This window comes from Mesoplodon mirus (genome assembly GCF_964341445.2).
Source record: "Mesoplodon mirus genome assembly, chromosome: 8".
NCBI classification, from domain to species: Eukaryota; Metazoa; Chordata; class Mammalia; order Artiodactyla; family Ziphiidae; genus Mesoplodon; species Mesoplodon mirus.
This window is the reverse complement of record NC_138984.1, coordinates 77,440,082-77,460,746: the sequence shown is the minus strand read 5'-3', so window position 1 is coordinate 77,460,746 and position 20,665 is coordinate 77,440,082. Positions and strand designations below refer to the sequence as shown.

General features: G+C 37.1%; 1 protein-coding gene across 5 annotated transcripts in view; it reads left to right on the top strand.

The window, feature by feature from the left end:
* Positions 1-20,665, top strand: part of FAP (fibroblast activation protein alpha) — a 71,635-nt gene that overhangs the window by 48,599 nt on the left and 2,371 nt on the right. For all 5 annotated transcript variants that reach the window (XM_082630325.1, XM_082630328.1, XM_082630324.1 and 2 more), the window contains 6 exons: positions 4,863-4,961; positions 5,438-5,507; positions 6,251-6,445; positions 11,895-11,949; positions 18,846-18,945; positions 20,252-20,316. In XM_082630325.1, the coding sequence (XP_082486451.1) occupies positions 4,863-4,961; positions 5,438-5,507; positions 6,251-6,445; positions 11,895-11,949; positions 18,846-18,945; positions 20,252-20,316 (584 nt within the window). The remainder of the gene's footprint in view (positions 1-4,862; positions 4,962-5,437; positions 5,508-6,250; positions 6,446-11,894; positions 11,950-18,845; positions 18,946-20,251; positions 20,317-20,665) is intronic.

The following is a 20,665-nucleotide window of genomic DNA, read 5'->3' as shown; positions in this document are numbered from 1 at the left end:
GAAGGAAACTTAAGATTTTTAGTACAATCTCCCTCCCAAATAAGAAGACCTGTTTTTTTGGTAACATCCCAAACTGGAGAAGAGTTCCAGATATAACTCCAGTTCGAAGCAGAGGGTGACTATCACGCTAGCTTTTTTGTTTTAACAGCTACATCACACTGTTGCCACGTATGAGAGCCCTGAAATTTGGAGGCTCTTTCCATTTTCAATTTCTATCAAGACAGAACTCCTCCATCCTGCATTTGTGATATTGGTTCAAAATAGTTCACAGCTCAAAGATGACCGTTTTTGCTCTCAGTGGAGATATCAAAGTGTATAACTGCCCTGAGACTCTTCCTGCGGTTCTCTGTTATCTTTTGATTTACTATTAAACATTATAGGGTTGAAGTTGATGGAGTCTAGGGACAATGAGGGACTTCAGTACTCTGCTTTGGAATTAGTTTGGCTGCCAGCTCAATGGCCTAAGTATAGGTGAAGATAAAGCAATGAGGAAAAACAGAGTAGATTCAGGAGCCCAGGACAGGACAGGCTTTGTAATAATGACACTGTGAATTTAGTTTCAGTTTGAAGTTTTGGGGTTTTTTTTACCTTGTGTCTAATAATGAAATACTTTTAAGAATAATAGATTGTATTTCTCATTTCAACCTGCAGTGAGAGAAATTTTAAAGCAAGAATAGTTTGAAATTTGTAAGTTTTTGTGTTAATGGAAGTCACCATAAATGTATAATTCTCATTTTATCATGACCGCAAAATAAAGGTCAGCTTCCTTTTTTTACTGAGTTTCTACTTTCTTACTATCCTTCTCATATTCCTGCCAGATACAAATTTCTGTGTTGCTTACAAAGTCTTGTTACTTCACCCAACACTTACAAAATAGGGACAGTGTTCATGTCAGTCTCATATATGTCATATGTATTTATACGTTTTCTAACTCTCAAAACATAATGCAAAGTCTTTTACAGCACAGTTCTGCAAACTTGCCTCATGCTGAAATTCTCCAGAGAGGTTTATTATAAATACAGATTCTCAGGCTGCCCCCAGAAATTCCAGTTCGGTAGGTCTTATATTGGGTTAGGGAATCTGTATTTTTAATAAATCCCCAAATAAGTTTTGGAGTTGCTTTTTAGAGCAGATGATATTTCTTCTATTTAGTTCTAGTTTTCTCAGCCATTTTCCATTGTATTTGGTGCCCCAAATTTTCATTCAATAGATATTTATTAAGCACTATTACATTAAAACAGACACTGTACTAGATACTAGATCCTTAAAATGAACAGATACTGGGTTAGATATGGTCCCTGTCCTTAAGGAGATTATAGATCAGTGGGGAATGCAAACATGTGAATGGGCAGTTACAACACAGCGGGGTAAGGTATTAAGATAGGGGAAATAGAGATAGCATAAAAACATATAAGAAGGGCACCTCATCTGGGGTAGGGGGCTTAGGAAATGTTTCCTAATGATAGCTACATTGACTTTAAGACTCATAAATATAAAGGAGGGATTGATGCTGTTTGGATGTCTAGCTTGCTCAAGTGGATTGGTATTGATGCTTTTTACTGAAAGATGGGATTCACAGTGGAGAGAACATTTTGGAGAGATAATGAATTTTGTTTTCAATGTTGAGTTTGAGATACTGATGGCATATAACTAAGAAGAGCTGTCCTGGAGTGACAGTTTTGGATCTGGATGTTGGAGGATTGGTTTGAACTGAAGATAATGATCATGAAATCATTCATTTAAGGAATACATGGTTACTAAGTCCATGGACATGGATGATGCAGCAGAGTGGGGAAAATGAGGGTGGGCAAGGGTAGTGGAAAGTGAGCCTAGAGTAAAACTGTGCAGAAAACCAACACGAGAAATGCAAAGCAAAAAATGAACCTGTAAAGGAGACCAAGGGGGAACAAGAAGGAGGACAACCTTGAGAGTATGGAGTCATGAAGGGCAGGGGAAGAAAGTATCTCAAGAAAAAGAGAGTGCTTATCTGTGTCAAGTGCTTCAGAGAGTGAAGCAAGACCTGCTCTAAATCAATGAGCTTAGCGAAATAAGGATGAGCATTAGCTTGGTCAGAGCAGTTTCATTGGAACAGTGGAGGTAGAGGCCAGACTGAAGCAAATTTAGGTCTGCATAGGAGGTAAGTAAATAAAAAGAAACTATTTTCAGTAGGTCTGACTGATGAGCAAAGAGGTGGGATAATGACTGGAAGAGATTGATAGAGGTTTAAGTTAGTTTTTGAAAGCTGATAAACATTTGAGCATGGTTGAATGCTGATGGAAGAAATTTGGAGACCAAAAGCGGTTGAAGGCATAAAGGAGGGAGGTCGCTGAGAAGGTGGGCAAAGTGGAGTCCAGAGACAGGTGAGGAGATTAATCTCCAACATTGTGATGAGAGAGAATGAGGAAAGTACCGATGGAATTATATGAAAGTTTGTAGAAAACAGTACAATGGCTTTATTTTCTCTGCAAAGTGGAGTAAAGTCATTGGAAAATAACAGATAGTACTTGAACCAGATGCTATAAAAACCCAGAAGAGTTGGCACTTGACATGGAGGGCCCAGGTGAGGCTCAGTTGCTTCTGGCAGAGCAGATCTTCATTAAAATTACCTAACTGATTGAATAACCTTATTTATCAGATTTTCTGCAGATTCTTCACATAATTTAATCAATGAACAATATGTCATAGTTAATAGGGTTTAAACAAAAATCTCACATATGATCCATCATTCTTACCACTTGATTTCATTGTAATGAAGAGTCTTCAAACATTTGGAGAGCACATACTACATATCATGCTCTTGGTACTGAGCATGCTGAGTGCTGAGTATACAATGATGAGTGAAAGAAGGTAAAAGGTACAGTCTGGGCTGTAGCACTCCTTGCCACATTATACATTGCTAATGCACAGCCACATAGAGAAGCCCAATTGCCACCCCTCCCTCTCCTCACAACCGTATGAAATTCCATTTTGCCTCCAAGGGGAGGGAAAATTGCACATTTACTATCCATAAAAATGCAACCCTGGACTGTAGAGGCGTTAATAAGATTTTCCATTCAACTTGTCATTTCAGTAAGTCATGAATCAGAAAATTTCAGTAGCTAGGAACAGAATAGAAAAGGAATCAAGGTCAACCCAACCAGGCAACATCTGCGTGTTGTCTCTGACTTCCAGTATCTGTCTACAGAATGATAAACATGGTCTACATAAATAAATATTGCAACCATTCTTTGTACTTACTCCACATAGATTCCCTTTATCCTTGACAGTTCCACACTGAGAACCCACACAAGAGGGAAGAGCTGGCTGCATTGTGGTTATAATTGAGTATTCATTTTATTTTCTTTTTTAGTTTTAACTTTTTAAATTGAATTATAATTAATTTACAATGTTGTGTTAGTTTCAGGTGTACAGCAAAGTGACTCAGTTATACATATATACATGTTCTTTTTCAGATTCTTTTCCATTATAGGTTATTATAATATACTGAATATAGTTCTCTGTGCTATACAATAGGGTCCTTGTTGTTTACCTATTTTATATATAGTTGTGTGTATATGTTAATCCCAAACTCCTAATTTATCCTTCTCCCCACCCACTGCTATCCCTTTTTCTAGTTTTAACTTTTAAGTTGCCACAAGTATCTCTTTCCTGATGGATTGTCCTAAGTTAAAATGAAATGTATTATGTATCTTATACAACTCATACCAAAACATCTATACTTGTTCTAAGATTAAATATAACACTTTGGAGCAAAATGCCATGAGTATATGAAAACTGAGAGTTACAAGGGAAGTGGTTTGGCAAACTTAGTGTAGTTACAAGTACTCCCCCAGCTCCCCATCTTCAAGGACCACTTTTTTAAAAAGGCACAAAAACACAGAGACCACAGGACTGGCATACCTCAGAAGTCATCCAGACCCTCTTTTAAAAAATAAAGCCACAAACTCCACTTATTATACAAAAATCTAACTTCTCTCTAGACGATACCTGATATCTATCCAGGTCAAAACAAAGCTTACAAAAAGTCCTCTACTGCTAGAAACCCATTCGAATGTATCACTGATCTACAGCATCAGGAGATCAATATATTTGTTCAGTTACAAAAATTAAAGTGTGAAACATAACTAAGCTGAAAGATAAACAAGAGTTGTTTCGGAGATATTTTAAGGTGAAAGATAGAAATCATAGTGTGTATATACTGTTGTTTTTTTAAGATATATAACTACCTTGAAAGAAAGGAATTGAAGGAATAGGATGCACAGTAATTCAATTACAAAAAGAGAAAAAAAAGGAAGAATATCACAAAAAGAAAAAAAAAAGGAAGAATATCCTATATTAAGCAAGCACAGCAGGAAAAGTTTAAGAAAGAAATAGATATAAAAAAAATCACAGAATTAATATTTGACCTTACACATTGAAGATTTTAAAACAAACTTTGTAACTATAACACATACTTAATTATTTTAAATTTGAGGTTTCAGCAATATAGATTTTGCTTCTACCACTTTTTCAGTAAAAATAATTTTTTTAAATGTCACCTACTCAGGTCATGGCTTCATGTTGTAAAAAAAAAGTTAGAAACAGGAAAATGTGGCTGAATAAACATCGTTACTTCTGTGATTCTGCTCAAAATGTATTTTGATGCCATCAGGGTTCGTTTAAGAGACAATGACTGATGTCCTTCATAAGTTCATCCCTGCTTTAAAGGCTGGATTAAAAATATCCTTGTCAATATGAAACTCCTTAAGCAATCCTTATACAGTTTCAGTTTCATCCATAGTAAAGCCAAAGACATTTTAAGAAATAATTTTCTTATGGAATTTCTATTAATTAAAAATGAACATTTTACTTTTTTTTTTAAGAAATTAAAATCCTGGAAGAAAACAAGGAATTGGAAAATGCTTTGAAAAATATCCAGCTGCCTAAAGAGGAAATTAAGAAACTTGAAGTGGATGATATTAGTAAGATCTTTTAAAAATTTCTCATGAATAGATATGAAGCTGAACACTTATCAGCTTTTGCTTTTTTAAAACAAAATTGTAGGGTAAATATTATAATCCAATCTCTACAATATTACAGGATCTTAATTTTAAAAATCTTACTGTCACATTAAATTTTTATGAAATATCTTTCATATGTTTGTGGATAGGTTGATCTTATACTTTTCTATAGCTCCATTTCAACACTGATACTTTTAAAAAGAGTTTATCTAATTTTAATTTTAAAATGCGTGCTTCTAGAAAAATAATAGTTCAACATTTCTAGCAACTTGTAAATTGGACAAAAATATGTAATAAAAATCAAGTAAAACATAGTCTTTGTTCTTAACAATTTACTAGTTATAAATTGATTTTATGTTATATGTTGTTATTAAAGAAAATAAATAATGCTATGAGTATAGTGGAATGAAGATTTTTCTCTGTTTTTGTTTTTCAAGCTTTATGGTACAAGATGATTCTTCCTCCTCGGTTTGACAGATCAAAGAAGTATCCCTTGCTAATTCAAGTGTATGTAATATTTTCTTTGGTTTAAAAACTATTTACTGAAAATATGTTGGATTAAATACACATTTGTGAGATAGAATGAACCATTCTCCTCTGTAACAGTTCCTATTGATGCTGTTTTTATATATTCCCCAACTAATCAGAGTAAATAAAATATGGCTATTTAAAATAGCCTGAGAAAGTTTTGAGGTTTTTAGATGGACTTGCTTGCATTTACTGTTTTGAATTTCCTTTGTATGGCAAATTGCCTAATGTGTCAGAATACCTTTGAGATAGAGAAATTGCAGCCAAAAAATATTGTAAATCATCTTAACATCTTATGTAATTGAGTTAGAAATGAAATAAGGGAATGGAATACATTTTGTGGAATCACACCCAAAATCAGTGCTGACCTACACACAATTTGCTTAAAACACCATGCATTTTTTTTAGTATATCTTATGCCTGCTTTTAGCAAGTGGCAGGTGGCAGAAATGACGAAAAACCCACACATATTCCTTGAAATGCCAACCCTAGATGTATCCGTTTTGGGGAATAGGAGAGGCTGTGTCCCAAAACAACTTCCTTGTAGCAAACCTCTGGGAAAAGCCTGGTCCTCTCTTGATTTTGAGCCAGTTCTAATGCCACTGTTATTGAAATTTTATCATACAAATGTACTGGGAAATACTAAAGGCAATTCTTGGCCATGATGGGAAGTTGAGTTTCACAAAGGAATCAGAGATTCTATCTTTTTCTTTTTTCTGTAGGTATGGTGGTCCCTGCAGTCAGAGTGTAAGGTCTGTATTCGCTATTAGTTGGATATCTTATCTTGCAAGTAAGGAAGGGATAGTCATTGCCTTGGTGGATGGTCGAGGAACAGCTTTCCAAGGTGACAAACTTCTGTATGCAGTGTATCGAAAGCTGGGTGTTTATGAAGTTGAGGACCAGATCACAGCTGTCAGGTGAGCGCCTTCTTATTCAAACAGAAACTGATGTCAGCAAAAGTCATGCAGTCATTCTCGGGTTTCCCCATCCTTAATGTCTTAAATTTTTTTGGTCTATTTTCCTAACTTCATCTAAAGCTATCATTAACCTTAAAGTGATATTTTTACCCAATATAAGAAAAAATTATTCACGGAAGAGAGAAGAAAAATGATTTATGGTGAAATACTCTCTTTCCATGTTTCAGTCATTCTAACAGACTTTCATTACCATGGCTCACAATTAGCAGAAAACTTTGTATAACTTTAGGGATGGTCTGTAGGAAACCAGACATCTGAATTTGCTCAAGCCTTGTGGATTCTACCTCATAAATTTAGAAATGGCTCAAGATTTCATCAGCACTATATACTTATAGATATTAACATTCTTTTGTAATTAAACTCGCTATTTTAGCAAGAATGTGTTTTCCTATTTTCATTCAACAAAAAATTTCTTTTACATAATAGAAATTTACCAAAACATTTAGGGGAAAGACAGATTTATAATCTGAGTTCTTCTTCCCAACTACATTCTCAACCACAATTTATGGCTCAGTCATCTCTTCCTGAAACAAAAAGAATAGAGTCACCAAAATTGTTCCTAATTTGGAAACACTGTGCAGGATTCTTCTGGATATTTCTGTATAGTTGTTGGGTTTCTGTTATTGTGATGTGAGTAGGTGAAGTTGGAGAATACTAGATTGTAAATGTAAAAGCTAACACAGGCTGACTGTACTCTTAGTCATGGATATATGTGCATGAGTGATGTCTAAAGGTCAAACACTGTTTTACAGCAAAGAGCAATTTAGAAAATTAATCAGTATGTTTCTTTTATCATCTTAATATCATTAGCAGTTATTGATTTCAATGCAGCACACACAACACAGATTATATTTAACAACTAGGAGCCAGGCCCAGACAACACTTTTCTGTAATCAAAGCAGAAGAATTTAGACTCACAAGTAATTATTTTTTTAAATAGAAAAGTAATCATAACCCATATGCTTTCAAATTTTTCTTTCATTCTGTGAACAGTAATATACACACACTAACACCTAAAACATTCAATTAAAAACAAAGTCTATTTGAGTAAAATCTGAAAAATTGATAACTAAATTATTAAATAACACTATACAATCTGTAGGTATCATTCACACCTAACCTTTAGGAGGCTCCGTCTTTCTTACTGATCCAGATTTTTGGCCTTTCCACTATTTTAACTTTTTTGAGGGAGTCTTCGGCCTGATAGAGGGTCATAGAAAAGATAGTTCAAAGAAAAACTCTGAGATTCAATCGTTCATGTAAAGACTGTGGTATGCCTTAAGAATATTAACACAATTGTCAGCATTATAGACTTAATTCTTTACGGTATTGTTTTTGGCATTGTGGGTTGGGTCACATTTATTTGTATTTAAACCATGCAATAAACACCAAGGACATGTAATCCTGGGACAACATCAAAAGACAGAGATGTAAATTATGGTTTGTAATTCAACTTTCCAAAGTTGGCAGAGCTAAAAAGTGGTTTGTTTTGGCACTGGTTAAAAAACAATCATCGTTAACATCATACATCATTATATTTTTGTGCATTTATTTACCACCAAAAATGCAGCATTCAAATTTAAGATGAATACCTCAAGAAACAGAACAGATAGAACTGATAGCTTCTTAATGTTTTTCCTTGGATGAAATGAAAATTTGAACATGAAACCCATGTATAGACCTTAACAAAAATTGTTATTTCTGGTGTCCAACATATAGGACATAAAGCCACAAATTCTATTGATTTTCACAATAATATAATGTCTTTGGCATTTAGAATTGAAAGGAAGATGGACCAGAGGCGGTAATTGGCTACATTTACCTTCTCTGAGCCATTTTTAGGATGGAACCTGAAGAATGTCTTCCTACTATAGATCAGGCATATGTTCACTCATTGACTCAGCCATTCAAGAACAGAGAAATATTAGTATATGCTATTACAATACTCTGTATAAAATTGTTCAATTTACAATCTCAACATTCAGTGCACTTACAGTTTTTGAAGAGTGAATAAACCACATGCACTCAAGAGAGCATGGTTATTAGATGGAACATTTTGTATTCACCTTAGTGAACAGAGGCAGCTGTATGGCAAAGCACATATACAGCAGTGGAGATGCCAGTTGGGGCTGGCCTTGGCTTTGCTTGAAACCATTATTCTGCAAAAGGGAAAGGGAAGCCTTGAAACCCTATGCTTTGAGAAACCAAAGGCTAAAAGAATAGACTTATAGTGATAATTCTAGAAATAATTCAATCACATATCTTCCTGAGAAGTGTTTTAGGAATCAGACACTGAACGTCTGACTTGAGGAATGGGGATTGTAATTCCTCTATGGTAGTCCCCAGATTACCTCCCCTCAAAGAATGAGATTTTTCCCTGGAATCTCTTATGAAATGTAATCTGGCTAAATTTTTTATATGCCAAAAAAAAATCATAAGTACATATTTGGAAACAACAGTAAATACTAATCAGGGTCAAGAAACAGACTCAAGCAAAGCAAAGCAGGAAAAAAAAGAGAGGCCCTACAACCTCACAAATTTTGAATATACATAAGAGAAAGCCCCAAAGGATATGCTTGTGAGGTCAAAGCTTAAGTAAAACTGAGACCTGCTTTCTTCAGGCTCCTCTGCAAGTGGTTCATATGTGAGACCCTTAAATTTTCAGTAGTTATAGGGTGAAATCTGCTCATTTGGGGTAGGTTTGGCATTTTTGACATTCCCACAATTTTGAAATTTTATATAACTTCAGGGATAGCAGTAAAGAAGGATTATATGAGAAAAAATATATCATACTGTTACACATGGTATCAATAAGTACATTTCCAAAATAGAATAATAGTAATTGATTACTAAGGTTTCAAACTGACCTTAGATTTAGGGCATTTTTATGAGAGAAAAGTTGTAATGTCCAGTCCAGCCTCCAAAATTAGAAAAAAATGCTTTTTCACTTGCTATTAACATTTTGTTGATTTAACCACACTGTCAACAGTATCTCTGATAACCCTCCTGGAAGCTCTTCAGAATTTGGAGGTAAATTTTATAGAGGCTTGTTGGTCTCAGATTATCTAGCTAACCTTTAACCTAGTCCTTCCACAGTAAGTGTTAATGTTTCATTTCCATGTTAACTATTGCACTATCATTTCCTGTAAATGTCATCCTTTCGGAATAAACCTAGGAAGGGAGCTGTTAAGAATTTCCTGTTCCCATGTATCACCTGTTATTTGCTTTTACCCCAAATGCAAGGCAGTATGATTGCTAGCTTCTGGGAGATCATAAAATCACGATTGATTTTATGGCTCAGAACTGGCTTCAAGCACTAGCAGCAAGATCATTTTTTTGACAAAGAAAGTGAACCTTCTTTTCTTTCACTTGGCTTTTGAAGTTTGTGGGAGAATTGCCGAAATGCCACAATTTGCTGCCCGTTGTCTCTACTTTACCATGACCAAGCGTCAACACAGGTAGCAACTTTCCGTTTGCTACTGCGTTTCTCCCCTGTAGACCCCTCAGTGTCCCTCAAAATCAGTGTCGAGTAAGCTGTGACTGACGGGGCTTCTTCCCATCTGTTTGTGCCGGGCATCTGCCCAACTCCTCTATGCATCAGAAACGTGCATTTTGAATGCATGCAACGAGCAAAATGGTTGCTGTGAAATCCCTTTAAGAAATTCCATTATTTAACTAATGCAAATCACTCGGTCCTAGTTCCAGAGAAGAATGAGAAAGGGCATTAACGTCACTTAAGGCAACCAAAAAAAAATAGTATTATTCTGGGGTCATGAGTGTCACTTTTGTCTCTTCCCCTCTTTTCCTTCACTGTCTCATCCAGGCCTCTATAATGGCTCATCCACTTTGCTTTTTTCTTCCACTGCTTCTGCTTCTCTAAGAGTTTCTTGAGTTTTTATTAAAACGCTCCCCAAATAAATCACAATTGCTCTAGAACACCAGCCATCAAGGAAGCATGGAATAAATTAGCCTAAAACACTCTCTTTTTGTACCAATGACGTAGTTAGATTTCTGAGGGCTTCCCAGGACTTTTTGAAGGTTATCCTTCAGCATGGTCCCTTGCTCCTAAGGATAGATTTATTTTCAAACTCATTTTTAAATGGAGGCTCTTCTGTGAGCGAAATTGAATGAATAATGTTCATATCCTGAAGGCTGCATATAATTGTCCAAACCATGATGAACTGAGGATACCTAAGTGTGAAATGGGAGAGGGATAGATATTTTTCCATGGATGGATGTGACCAAAAATAAGACAGTGATTATAATGCATGTCAACCTAAATAAAAGGTTAAAACAAGGCAAGCTCAAAATTGCCAAAAAATGAGTTTATTCAGGAATAGCAGAGGAATTGAAATTCTGGACTCACAAACTGTAGCAAGCTATAGGCCCGTCCATTGAGGGTTTGGGGAAGGCTGTACTTATAGGGAGGGAATAAAAGAGGGGAGAGTTCAGTGAGAGTCTATTAAAATAAAAAAAAAACAGAGACCAGCTTTGACTACTCCCTGGGCAGACAAAACCAATCCTGTCCTACAAACAACGCTCAATTCAGCGTATTTTGAGCAACCAACCCACCTTGGGTCATTTCTTGTTCACGCCTCTGGAAACCATAAACAAAACTTCCCAAGGTTGATATGAGGCAACCCCTGACCAACTCCCTATCATTTAAGAAAATTTCAATATGACCAGTTTTATGGAAATCAGGCATATATGGAAATCAGTCTCTCACTCCTGAGGGCACATGTGTGCAATTTTTCATTTATATTCTTCAGTCCCATTTTAGGTTGAAATTATTTTACATTAACATCTAAGCAAACAAAATCATAAGAATTAATAAATTTTAAAACAGCAATAATGAAACCCTTTTTTCCAAAAGCTGGAGATTTGGAAATTTGGTCCTAGTCATGGTGCTATTACTTCTGGTGTTACTATGAGCCAGTATCTCTTTTTTTTTCTTTAAAATATCTTAAGTGCATTTAATAGTAAACTCAAAAACATGTGGCTGTAGTGTTAGAACCTGAGTTAACCATTTGTTTGTTCACTGCATTAAAAAACATTTTCCCCTTTCAGTCTATTCTCATTTGCTGAATATAAGCCTGTCTCTTAACCTGAGTCCCAAGTAACTCACCAGCACAATTAGGGTAGGAGGTCTTACAGCCCTGAAAGTATTACTCAATAGATGTACCATAGAGTCTAAAGGATCCTTTTATCCCTTGCAGGAAGCATGATAATGTTCTTTTAACTATTTGTAAATGCAGCCTTCTTATGCAAGTGTTTAAACAAAGAAAATGTAGCGTTTCTATTAAATCTTTGGATTAAATATGCTTGTGTAATGAAGTAAATGTCATGTGTACGCACTTAAAATTCTAAAAATTTGTTTCTTTTATTTTAGAAAATTCATAGAAATGGGTTTCATTGATGAAAAAAGAATAGCCATATGGGGCTGGGTGAGTTGTTTTGTATGTTTTATGCCTGTTATTTGGTTCATCATTTTCTAAAGTGTTCGCTTATAAGGTTTCTCATGAAATGTTAATGTTGCAACATAATTTAATCTGTCAATGGAAACAGTCAATTTGGATAATCTGGGCTTCAAAGTAGTGGCTTTAAGTGTCTGTTCCTTTTTTCAATCATTTAGTTTCTTCCCTGTATAGCAAATTAACTCATAATTGACACATTTTCACTTAATTTCTGGTATTAGAGTATACTGAACTGAACCATATTCATCAGAACTTTAATTTCCTTTGTTATTTTAGGGTTAATATATTTCTTTTATATGTCATCATTTCATTTTCATGAAAAGCTAAGATAAAGTTTGAAATTATAGAAACTTTCAGAATATAAATTTCCTAGTACCTAGCCTATCCTAGTTATATCTTGGCTGTTTTGATTCCTTCTTTTTTTTTTTTTTTCCTTGCAAACAAATTCTTTTACCAGACCTAATGTTAATTTGTGCTAACTGGAGAGAAATAATTATTTATTACTAGTTACAGATCATGGAGATAATTTCCCATGTTTGAAGAGCTACACAGGTTTTTTAAACACACATTAAAAGGAAGTGGCAACATTTATCAGTCATGGGCAATGAAGTCACTGGAAAGTTTTGAGAAATATGGGAAAGAGTTTAGATTTGCCCATTATAAATTATGATAATTACCCTTCAAAGAAGATTCCCTGTTTCACTTTTTGGTCTGAATTTGTACATTTGCAAGTCAATTTGCAGCCATTTGTGCTTGGGTTGTTTTTCTTGGCTGTTTTCTCTGAGCGTGGCCTGCACAAGATGGAGGGAATGAAACCCAATATTGAAGGGGATCTTCAGGATTCCACTCATCTCTCAGCTCAGTGACCAGATGAAGAGCTGTTATGAATTTGTGGAAAGTTGTTACTTCAAGCCATTTGGTCCTTCTTAAAACTATCAAATGTTAAGTATCTAAACAGAATGGAATTCAAATGGGTGGAAATAAATGAAATATTTTTATAGTGAAATAGTTCAGATAAGACCTTTCTTACCATCCATTTTTATGAAATTTCCTAAAGTAAATCCTTGAAAGATTCACATTTCGAACTGAACACTTACATATAATATTAACATTTCTCTTAGGGTTTCACTTTGCTTTTACTTCAGTCTTTGAAATAACCAAAAGCCACCTTTTAACTTCACTTCTAGAACATTCTAGATATAAGTGGTTTGGTAGAGAACCATGTGTGTGGGATGATTTAAGAAACCCACTCATCACATGAAGGAGAGTGAGCTTTATCCATGGCTATGTGACATGTTTCTCTTCTTATTTTTCTATGTTTCTGTGATCATTACACTCCATTCCTTAAATGTCAGTGTTTTTCTGGGTCTGGTCTTGATTCTTGTTGTTCTTCATTTCCTTGGGGAAACCCATTGGTTTCAAAGATGATGATGACTGCAAGATGCTTGCCACCAGCACCCTCCTCTCTCTTCTGAGCTTCACATTTCAAATGGCTACTGATCATATTTCCCAAATGTCTTACAGAGGACTCGAGCTTAACTTGCCCAAGTTAAACGTATTATAGTCTACTTTAAAACAAGTCTTCACCTTTAATAAGGACCTCACCACACACCTAGTCACCCAAATTAGTAAGTTCAGAGCTATTTTCAGCTTCCCCTGCTCCCTGACTCCAATACTCTGTTGATTAGTAAATTCTATCAATTCTGCCTTCAAACATTTGAGTCTATTCTCATCATCCCCACTGACATTGCTTTAGTTCAAGTTTCTTTATATGTAATCTAAATCAGAGCTTCTCAAACTTTAGCTTGCATAAGCATCACCTGGAGAACGTGTTAAAATGGTTTCCAGGCACCCCCCCCCCCAACAAGTACTCCAGGGTGGAGTCTGAGGGTCCACTTACATGGGCCATAGATTGGGTGGTACAGGCTTAACTATTCCAGTTGCTTCTTAACTAGCCTCCTTGCTTTGGTCTCACAAACTCCAATGTTGCTAATGAAGTTATTGTTCCAAAACACAATTCTTACCACGTTGCCTTTTTGCTTATGAATTTTCTAGGGCTGCATGTTGACCTCAGCCTAGTGCCCAAACATATTTCCTTGCATGCAAGGCCCTTGGCAATCTGGTTGCTCCTACTTTTCCAGTCTCTCTCCCTCCACTTCTCCCCACACTTTATGAGTAATTTGTTTTATGTCTGTGCTTCCTTTTTCCCATGTGTTGATCCGTCCTGTTCCCTACACCTGCAATGCCCATCCTCTTCTCCCATTCCCCATGTCTTCCTCTCTCCAAAACACAAAATTCCTGCTTGTTCTTTAAGACCCAACTCAGATGTGACTTTTTGTGCTCCAATAGCTCCTTATACTACTTTTATAGGAACAGCCATGCTTTATCTTGTTTGTGCATTGTTTGCTCTCACAAGAATCAAGGAATGGACTTTGTCTTTCTTCAACTTTGTTTCTCAAATGTTTAGCACAATATTGGCTATCTCACATATCTATGATGCTGTTTAAACTGAATTTAATCCTGTAAGTCAATGTTCCCCCAAATGTGTCATGTTAGTATCAGGAAATTTGGGGGAAATGTTCTCTGGTCTAATAATTTGGTAAACTGTGAAGTCTATATAATAGTGTATATAGCCCCTATAGTAAAGAATCCTGTTGAATTTTGTTTAATACAGTATTACCAAAAAGTATTTGATTCCATGGGTACCTCTTTTAATAGTGGTCTTGAAGTCAACAGGGAGTGGAATTGGAGCCTTAGAAAGATACTCTTGGCTGCAGAATGAAGAGCAGCCTGATGTTGGGGGAGAGAGTGGACCAAGGGGCTAAGAGAGCAGTAATATGGGCAACAAATACCAAGGGCCTGAATTTAGGCAGTGAAGAAGGGGGCAGGAATAGGTCATAGCTCTGAGTGCTCTTTTATAGTATAATAAGCAGAGACCTACGGGAAATTGGAGAAGGGAAAGAGAAAGACGTGGAGAATGACCATGTGGGTTTGTTTAGCTATCACTGTGTTCCATAAGTACCTGTTTCTACGAAGTATTAGATACCTTAGTGGTCTGAGAAATACTCTAAAGCTAGCCACGCAATTTTTTTCTTTGGTCAATTGGTCAATAAGTTGCAAATCTTACATTTCCCTCCATTATCCAGATTAAGAAGGGGAGAGAAGGCATTTTTATCTTTTTATCTTACACTTTCAATTTTCTGGCACACAAATTAAAGTCCAGTAGCCTGTTTTTTAGCTACCTCTTAGACATCTACTATGCACACAGCACTATGCCTAGGAAGTGTCTGTTATGACAGTCGTTCTGACCTGGGCAATTTTACCCCTTAGGGGACATTTGGCAACGTCTGGAGATGTCGTTGGTTGTCAGAACTAGGGGAGTGCTACTAGCGTCTAGTGGATAGAGGCCAGAGATGCTGTTAAATATCCCACAATGCACAGGACAGCACCCAACAAAAAAGAATTATCCAACCCAAAAAGTCAATAGTGCTGAGGTTAAACAACCCTAATTTATATGAAGAAAAATTGAAGCAATTATTCTGACAATTGAAGAGCAGCAGGGGTTTTGCCTAAATTATTAGAATAACAACCTCATTTATGGGTTTTGCTTTGTTAATATAGACCTAGACAGGTGGTGTTGAATAAGCATTAGTTCGTGATTTAATCTTAGCTCCCTTCTCTTCCAGTGACTAACTATAAGCAATTTGAATTGCTATGTGTGATCAACGATGTAAAAGCAGGACAAATGCACCTCTAATGAAACTATATTAGACTCTGAACTTAAAACTGCCCAAAGAGGTTGCCCTAATGTAGGGATATAGAGGAACTGGCTTGTCATCAGGCATTCTGCAGTTGAGTCTCAACTCCACCACTTACTCTAAATTTATTCTGAGCCTCTGTTTCCTCATCACGAAATGCAACAATAATTTCCTCATCAAGTCAGTGTGAGAGTTAGATGAGTTAATAGGAAGTCATATATTAAACAAATATTTATTCTATTCCCACTGTGTTTCAGATTGTATTGTCAGTGCTAGGGAGACATTCATTAACCAGACAGACAAAAATCTCTACCTTTATCGAGTTGGGAATGGTTGGGGAGAAAGGCAATAAGCAAGATAAATAAGTAACATATACAGGATGTTAAACAATGATCAGTGCAATGGAGAAAAGCAAAACCAAGCAAGAAAGGAGCAAGGAGCATCATACAGGATTGGTGCAATTTTAGATTAGGACAGGTGAGACTTTTTTTTTTTTTGAGTTAAGACTTCAAATGGGAGGGAGTGAACCATGCCAATTTCTGGGGATAGAGAATTCCAGGCAGAGGGTGGCAGCACTTGCAGAAGTTCTGGGGCTAGATCACGCTTGGAGAGTTCAAAGAACATCAAGAGAGCCAGTGAGCAAGGGGAAGTGGGAGGGGGGAGAGAAAGGACACAGAGCCTGTGGGACCACAAAGACTGTTACAATGACCTTGGCCATACAAACATTAGCTAGTTATTATTATTGTCTGTAGGTGAAATGTTCCAATCTGCATTATAGCTCCCATCAGAGTACTATTCCATAAATCCTTCAAAATTCTGTGCCCTTCTAAGAATGTTTTTAAAGATATCCTTCATTTAAACAAAATGGCAAGGCATCTAAGTGCAAAGGACAAAATTCTAGAATTCTCATGGCCAATCTGCTCCGTGGGTTCTTTTCTTTCTGCAGCCACCCACTCTGCCTTGGAGCCCCACCCATGGGAGAGCAGAAAAAAGTCAGCTCGGGTGGTTTTTTTTCTCTTTATTTCTACAATAGAAACAGCTTTTCTAAGCTGCCTGAGAATTTCAAGTACACCTTCTTTTATTGTGCTGTTGCTACACTAGTTTGCTTTTACAAATTCCTAGAGGCAATTTGTATTCATGTTGAAAGCATGACAATTTTATTTACATACTGCCCTATTATCTAATCACTGAGTAGATAAAAATTAATATTTTTATAATTCCTAAGATTTTGGATGGAAATATTCAAAACCCTTTTTACTGTATGCAAATGCTTTAATTTCAAATGTCACTCCATGCTATTTTCTGTTCTGGGGCATAGGAGAGGAGAAGCAGAACCCAGTATTATAATTTGCAGTGATCACACTTTTCCAATAAAACCATAAACAGTAATCATATTTCTAAAGGACTCGGGCTTACTCTACTTTCATTTAAATCAAAAATTAAGAAGGAAGAAGAAATCTTTTGTTTCAGTAATAGTTGTTGCTAACCTGCTAATCAAAACAGATTATTTTTATGTTTTAAGTGAAAGTTCGATCCTGATAGAGAATTTTCACTTATCAAAATGATTTTTAAACACACATGTTCCTTCTATTTTAAAATATATTTTTCCTCTATTAAAACACATTTTAGTTCTCCTCCAAGTATAATGAAAGGAGGCCACGGTATAATTGGAGCTGCCACTTTTAGTCTGTGTTTTGTAGCCAAGGGTCCTCAATAAGATTCCCCAGAGTTGGAAACATAAGACTGTAAACTAGTTAGTTAGCATTCTTTCTCTAACAATTGAATTCAGCAAGATGGTTTAGCTTATTCCCTCAGGCCATGTATTTCACGGATTAAGACTAGACCCAGGCCACTGACCTGCTGCCTGATTTCACCACGTCTGTCTCCTGTCTCTCCCTTGCTCTGTAGGGTTCTCACTCCCACTGTCTCTTTCACCCTCTCTCAAGACTGACTTTTCGGTAGCAAAGGATGATACGATCTCTCCTGACCGGAGAAAAAATGATTCCCAGAAGTTTGTGACAATAAAGTCCTAAACGCAAGGCACACCCTTAGTTAGAGAGTCACACTGTCCTCTTTTGATTTGTAAGGAAGTTCCTGTGTTGGGGCAAGAATAGCACTGAGAGTCACTTCCTAATCTAGCACACACATTTGGGGTGGCGGAGAATGGGGAGGAGGGTCCACGTCCCAGAACACTGCTTAATCCATGTTCCTAGAGGAAGCATCTCTCTCCCAGCAGGTTAATACAGACCAAATTTGGCTTCCAGGGAGAGATGAGCTTTACTGTGACACCCTGTTCATTTCTTCATTTTTAGGAAAAGGTTCAAATTTTCATGTGACACAGGCACACATCTCCTTCTGTTATGAGGGTCACATTTCTGAATCACCTACCAATACCCTGGGGAAGAAAATTGATGAGTGCTAAACCTACTCCAGACTCTGCAATTTGTATCCCCTTTTGTATTACTTTATTTTTCCATTAAGTTGGGGAGGGGGGCATGTAAGATTTTTAAAGACACCAGTGGCTTTTCCTCCTTTGAGCTGCTATGCCAGAAATCCTCAAAACAGAATACGTAACGCTACCTTATACACAGACTCTGGCCGTGTCTTAAACTACTCAAAAGGTTCTTGTGTCCTTCCCTTGCTGTTCTGTTATGAAAATAAATGAATAAATATACAGATATAAGTGCTGCCTCACAGGAGTTTTTTGCACGTTGTGGGAAGTATCTTGCTTTTACTTTTGGGGAATGATCTTCTTTTTTGTGCATTTTTTTTAAAGTAAAAATCCTGTTTTTGCCATAGCAAGGTCCTAGTTGGAAAAACATAGAGGGGGAAAAAAGAATTTTGCAGAAACATTGCAATTATAGTATCTCTTAAACTGCCTGCACCATGTTGGGATCAGCACACCAAGTATTTGTAATTGACTAAGCTGAAATTGTTGTCATGTCTGGTGGAGATGGCTACCAAGAGTGCAAGATAGACATTTAATCTACCCTATCCATACTCCCCAGCTCCCATATCAGCACTTATTTTGAGTAGAATTGCTGTACAAATACCTTAGAGAGTTGATGAGAGTCAATCTGGGACTGACTTGTAACAATGTCTCTATAGTCCTACGGAGGTTATGTTTCATCGCTGGCCCTTGCTTCAGGAAGTGGTCTTTTCAAATGTGGAATAGCAGTGGCTCCAGTCTCCAGCTGGGAATATTACGGTATGGAAACATTTCATAAATGTTGCTGCGAAAACATTTAACACATAATTACTCTATATTTAAGGTTGCTAGGAAAACAAATTATGCAGTAAAATTCACCCCAGCATCACTGGGAAAAATATAATCTATAAATGAGGTTGTTTATATGATTCATTATAATCATGTTGCAATAATCACAGCAATTTTAAGACCAGGAAGGACTCTTCCAAAACCCAGCGTAAGTTATTCTCTTCCAGAAACCGTGTGCCCCCTGATGAACCAAATCTTTAAAATCAGAGTTAAGTCTGTTTCACAGACACACAGGGGCAGCTGAACTAGCTTTTAAGCACATCTTAGGGAAAGTCAGGACGGGACCAAGCAAATCACCGCCACGCCACAGTTTGCAGCTGCCTGTTACATTGCTCTAGGAATCAAAGAAACAAAAATTTGTTCAAGAAGTACATCTTCCGTGGGTGCCTTCCCCCCGCCCCCGGTACGCAAGCCTCTCACCGTTGCGGCCCCTCCCGCTGTGGAGCACAGGCTCTGGACGCGCAGGCTCAGCGGCCATGGCTCACGGGCCCAGCCGCTCCGCGGCATGTGGGATCTTCCCGGACCGGGGCACGAACCCGTGTCCCCTGCATCGGCAGGCGGACTTTCAACCACTGCGCCATGAGGGAAACCCCGTGTGTGCCTATTTTTATGATGAACATCAATGCAGGATGATTATTTGGAAATAACTCTAATAAATGCACGAAAATTAGCTTTCATTAGATCCTCTTCCCTGTGTTGTGGTGGAAATGAGACAATTGTGACTTGTAGGGAATCTCCATTCAGAGAAAAACGTGTGTGTGTGTGTGTGTGTGTGTGTGTGTGTGTTTTGGGGGAGGACTTGGGGGATATAGTTCCATCCCAAATTAATTAAGACACCAATAAACGTACTAGAGGTGGCTGCATTTGTGATTTCTTTTAAAATATCATGAGGTCATTCCTAGCTCAACATTCCCCCCACTGAAGAACTTTGGGTAGAAGTGAAAAAGCTTAAGAGCAGCCTTTTCTATCCTTAGCTGCTCCTGTTTCCACAGTCTTCTCCTGCTCCTGTTTCCATAGTCTTCTCCTGCATTGCTTCTCCAGCCCTACTGAGGCAACTTGCAGAGCGAATGACTTGGGTGGAGCGTTACAGGAAAGGGCAGCAAGAACCTTCCTCGGCAGCTCCACCTGGGAGATTGACGGGCAGTTATCAAACTCGGGGGTGGGGGGGTCTGGTTGGTTAATGAAATGACACACATCTCATGCAAACAACACACTCATATACTCATATATTTTACAGCATCTATCTACACAGAGCGATTCATGGGCCTCCCAACAAAGGACGATAATCTTGAGCATTATAAAGTAAGCATTTTCTGTTTGATTTAGGTCATTAATTTATTCCAAATGTGCTAAATCATTGTAAAGCAGTCATTCCAAGTTTACAGTTTGGCTGGGTCCCCAAAGCAAGTATGATGATCTTTTGTCAGCTGCAAAACACCTCACTAACAAGGAATTGACTCCCTTTGGGTTCTATTTTTTCTTTCCCCATCCTCCTTCCCTAACTTCCCTTTTCCTCATCCCCTCCCCAGCCCCTACTCCTCCACAGCTTGAGCGGGCATCCTCTCTGCCTAAGGTCTCACTCATATGTAACATATGACACATACACTTTCAGTGTTTCAAACTAAGAATCAGATGGAAGTAATGCAAATGA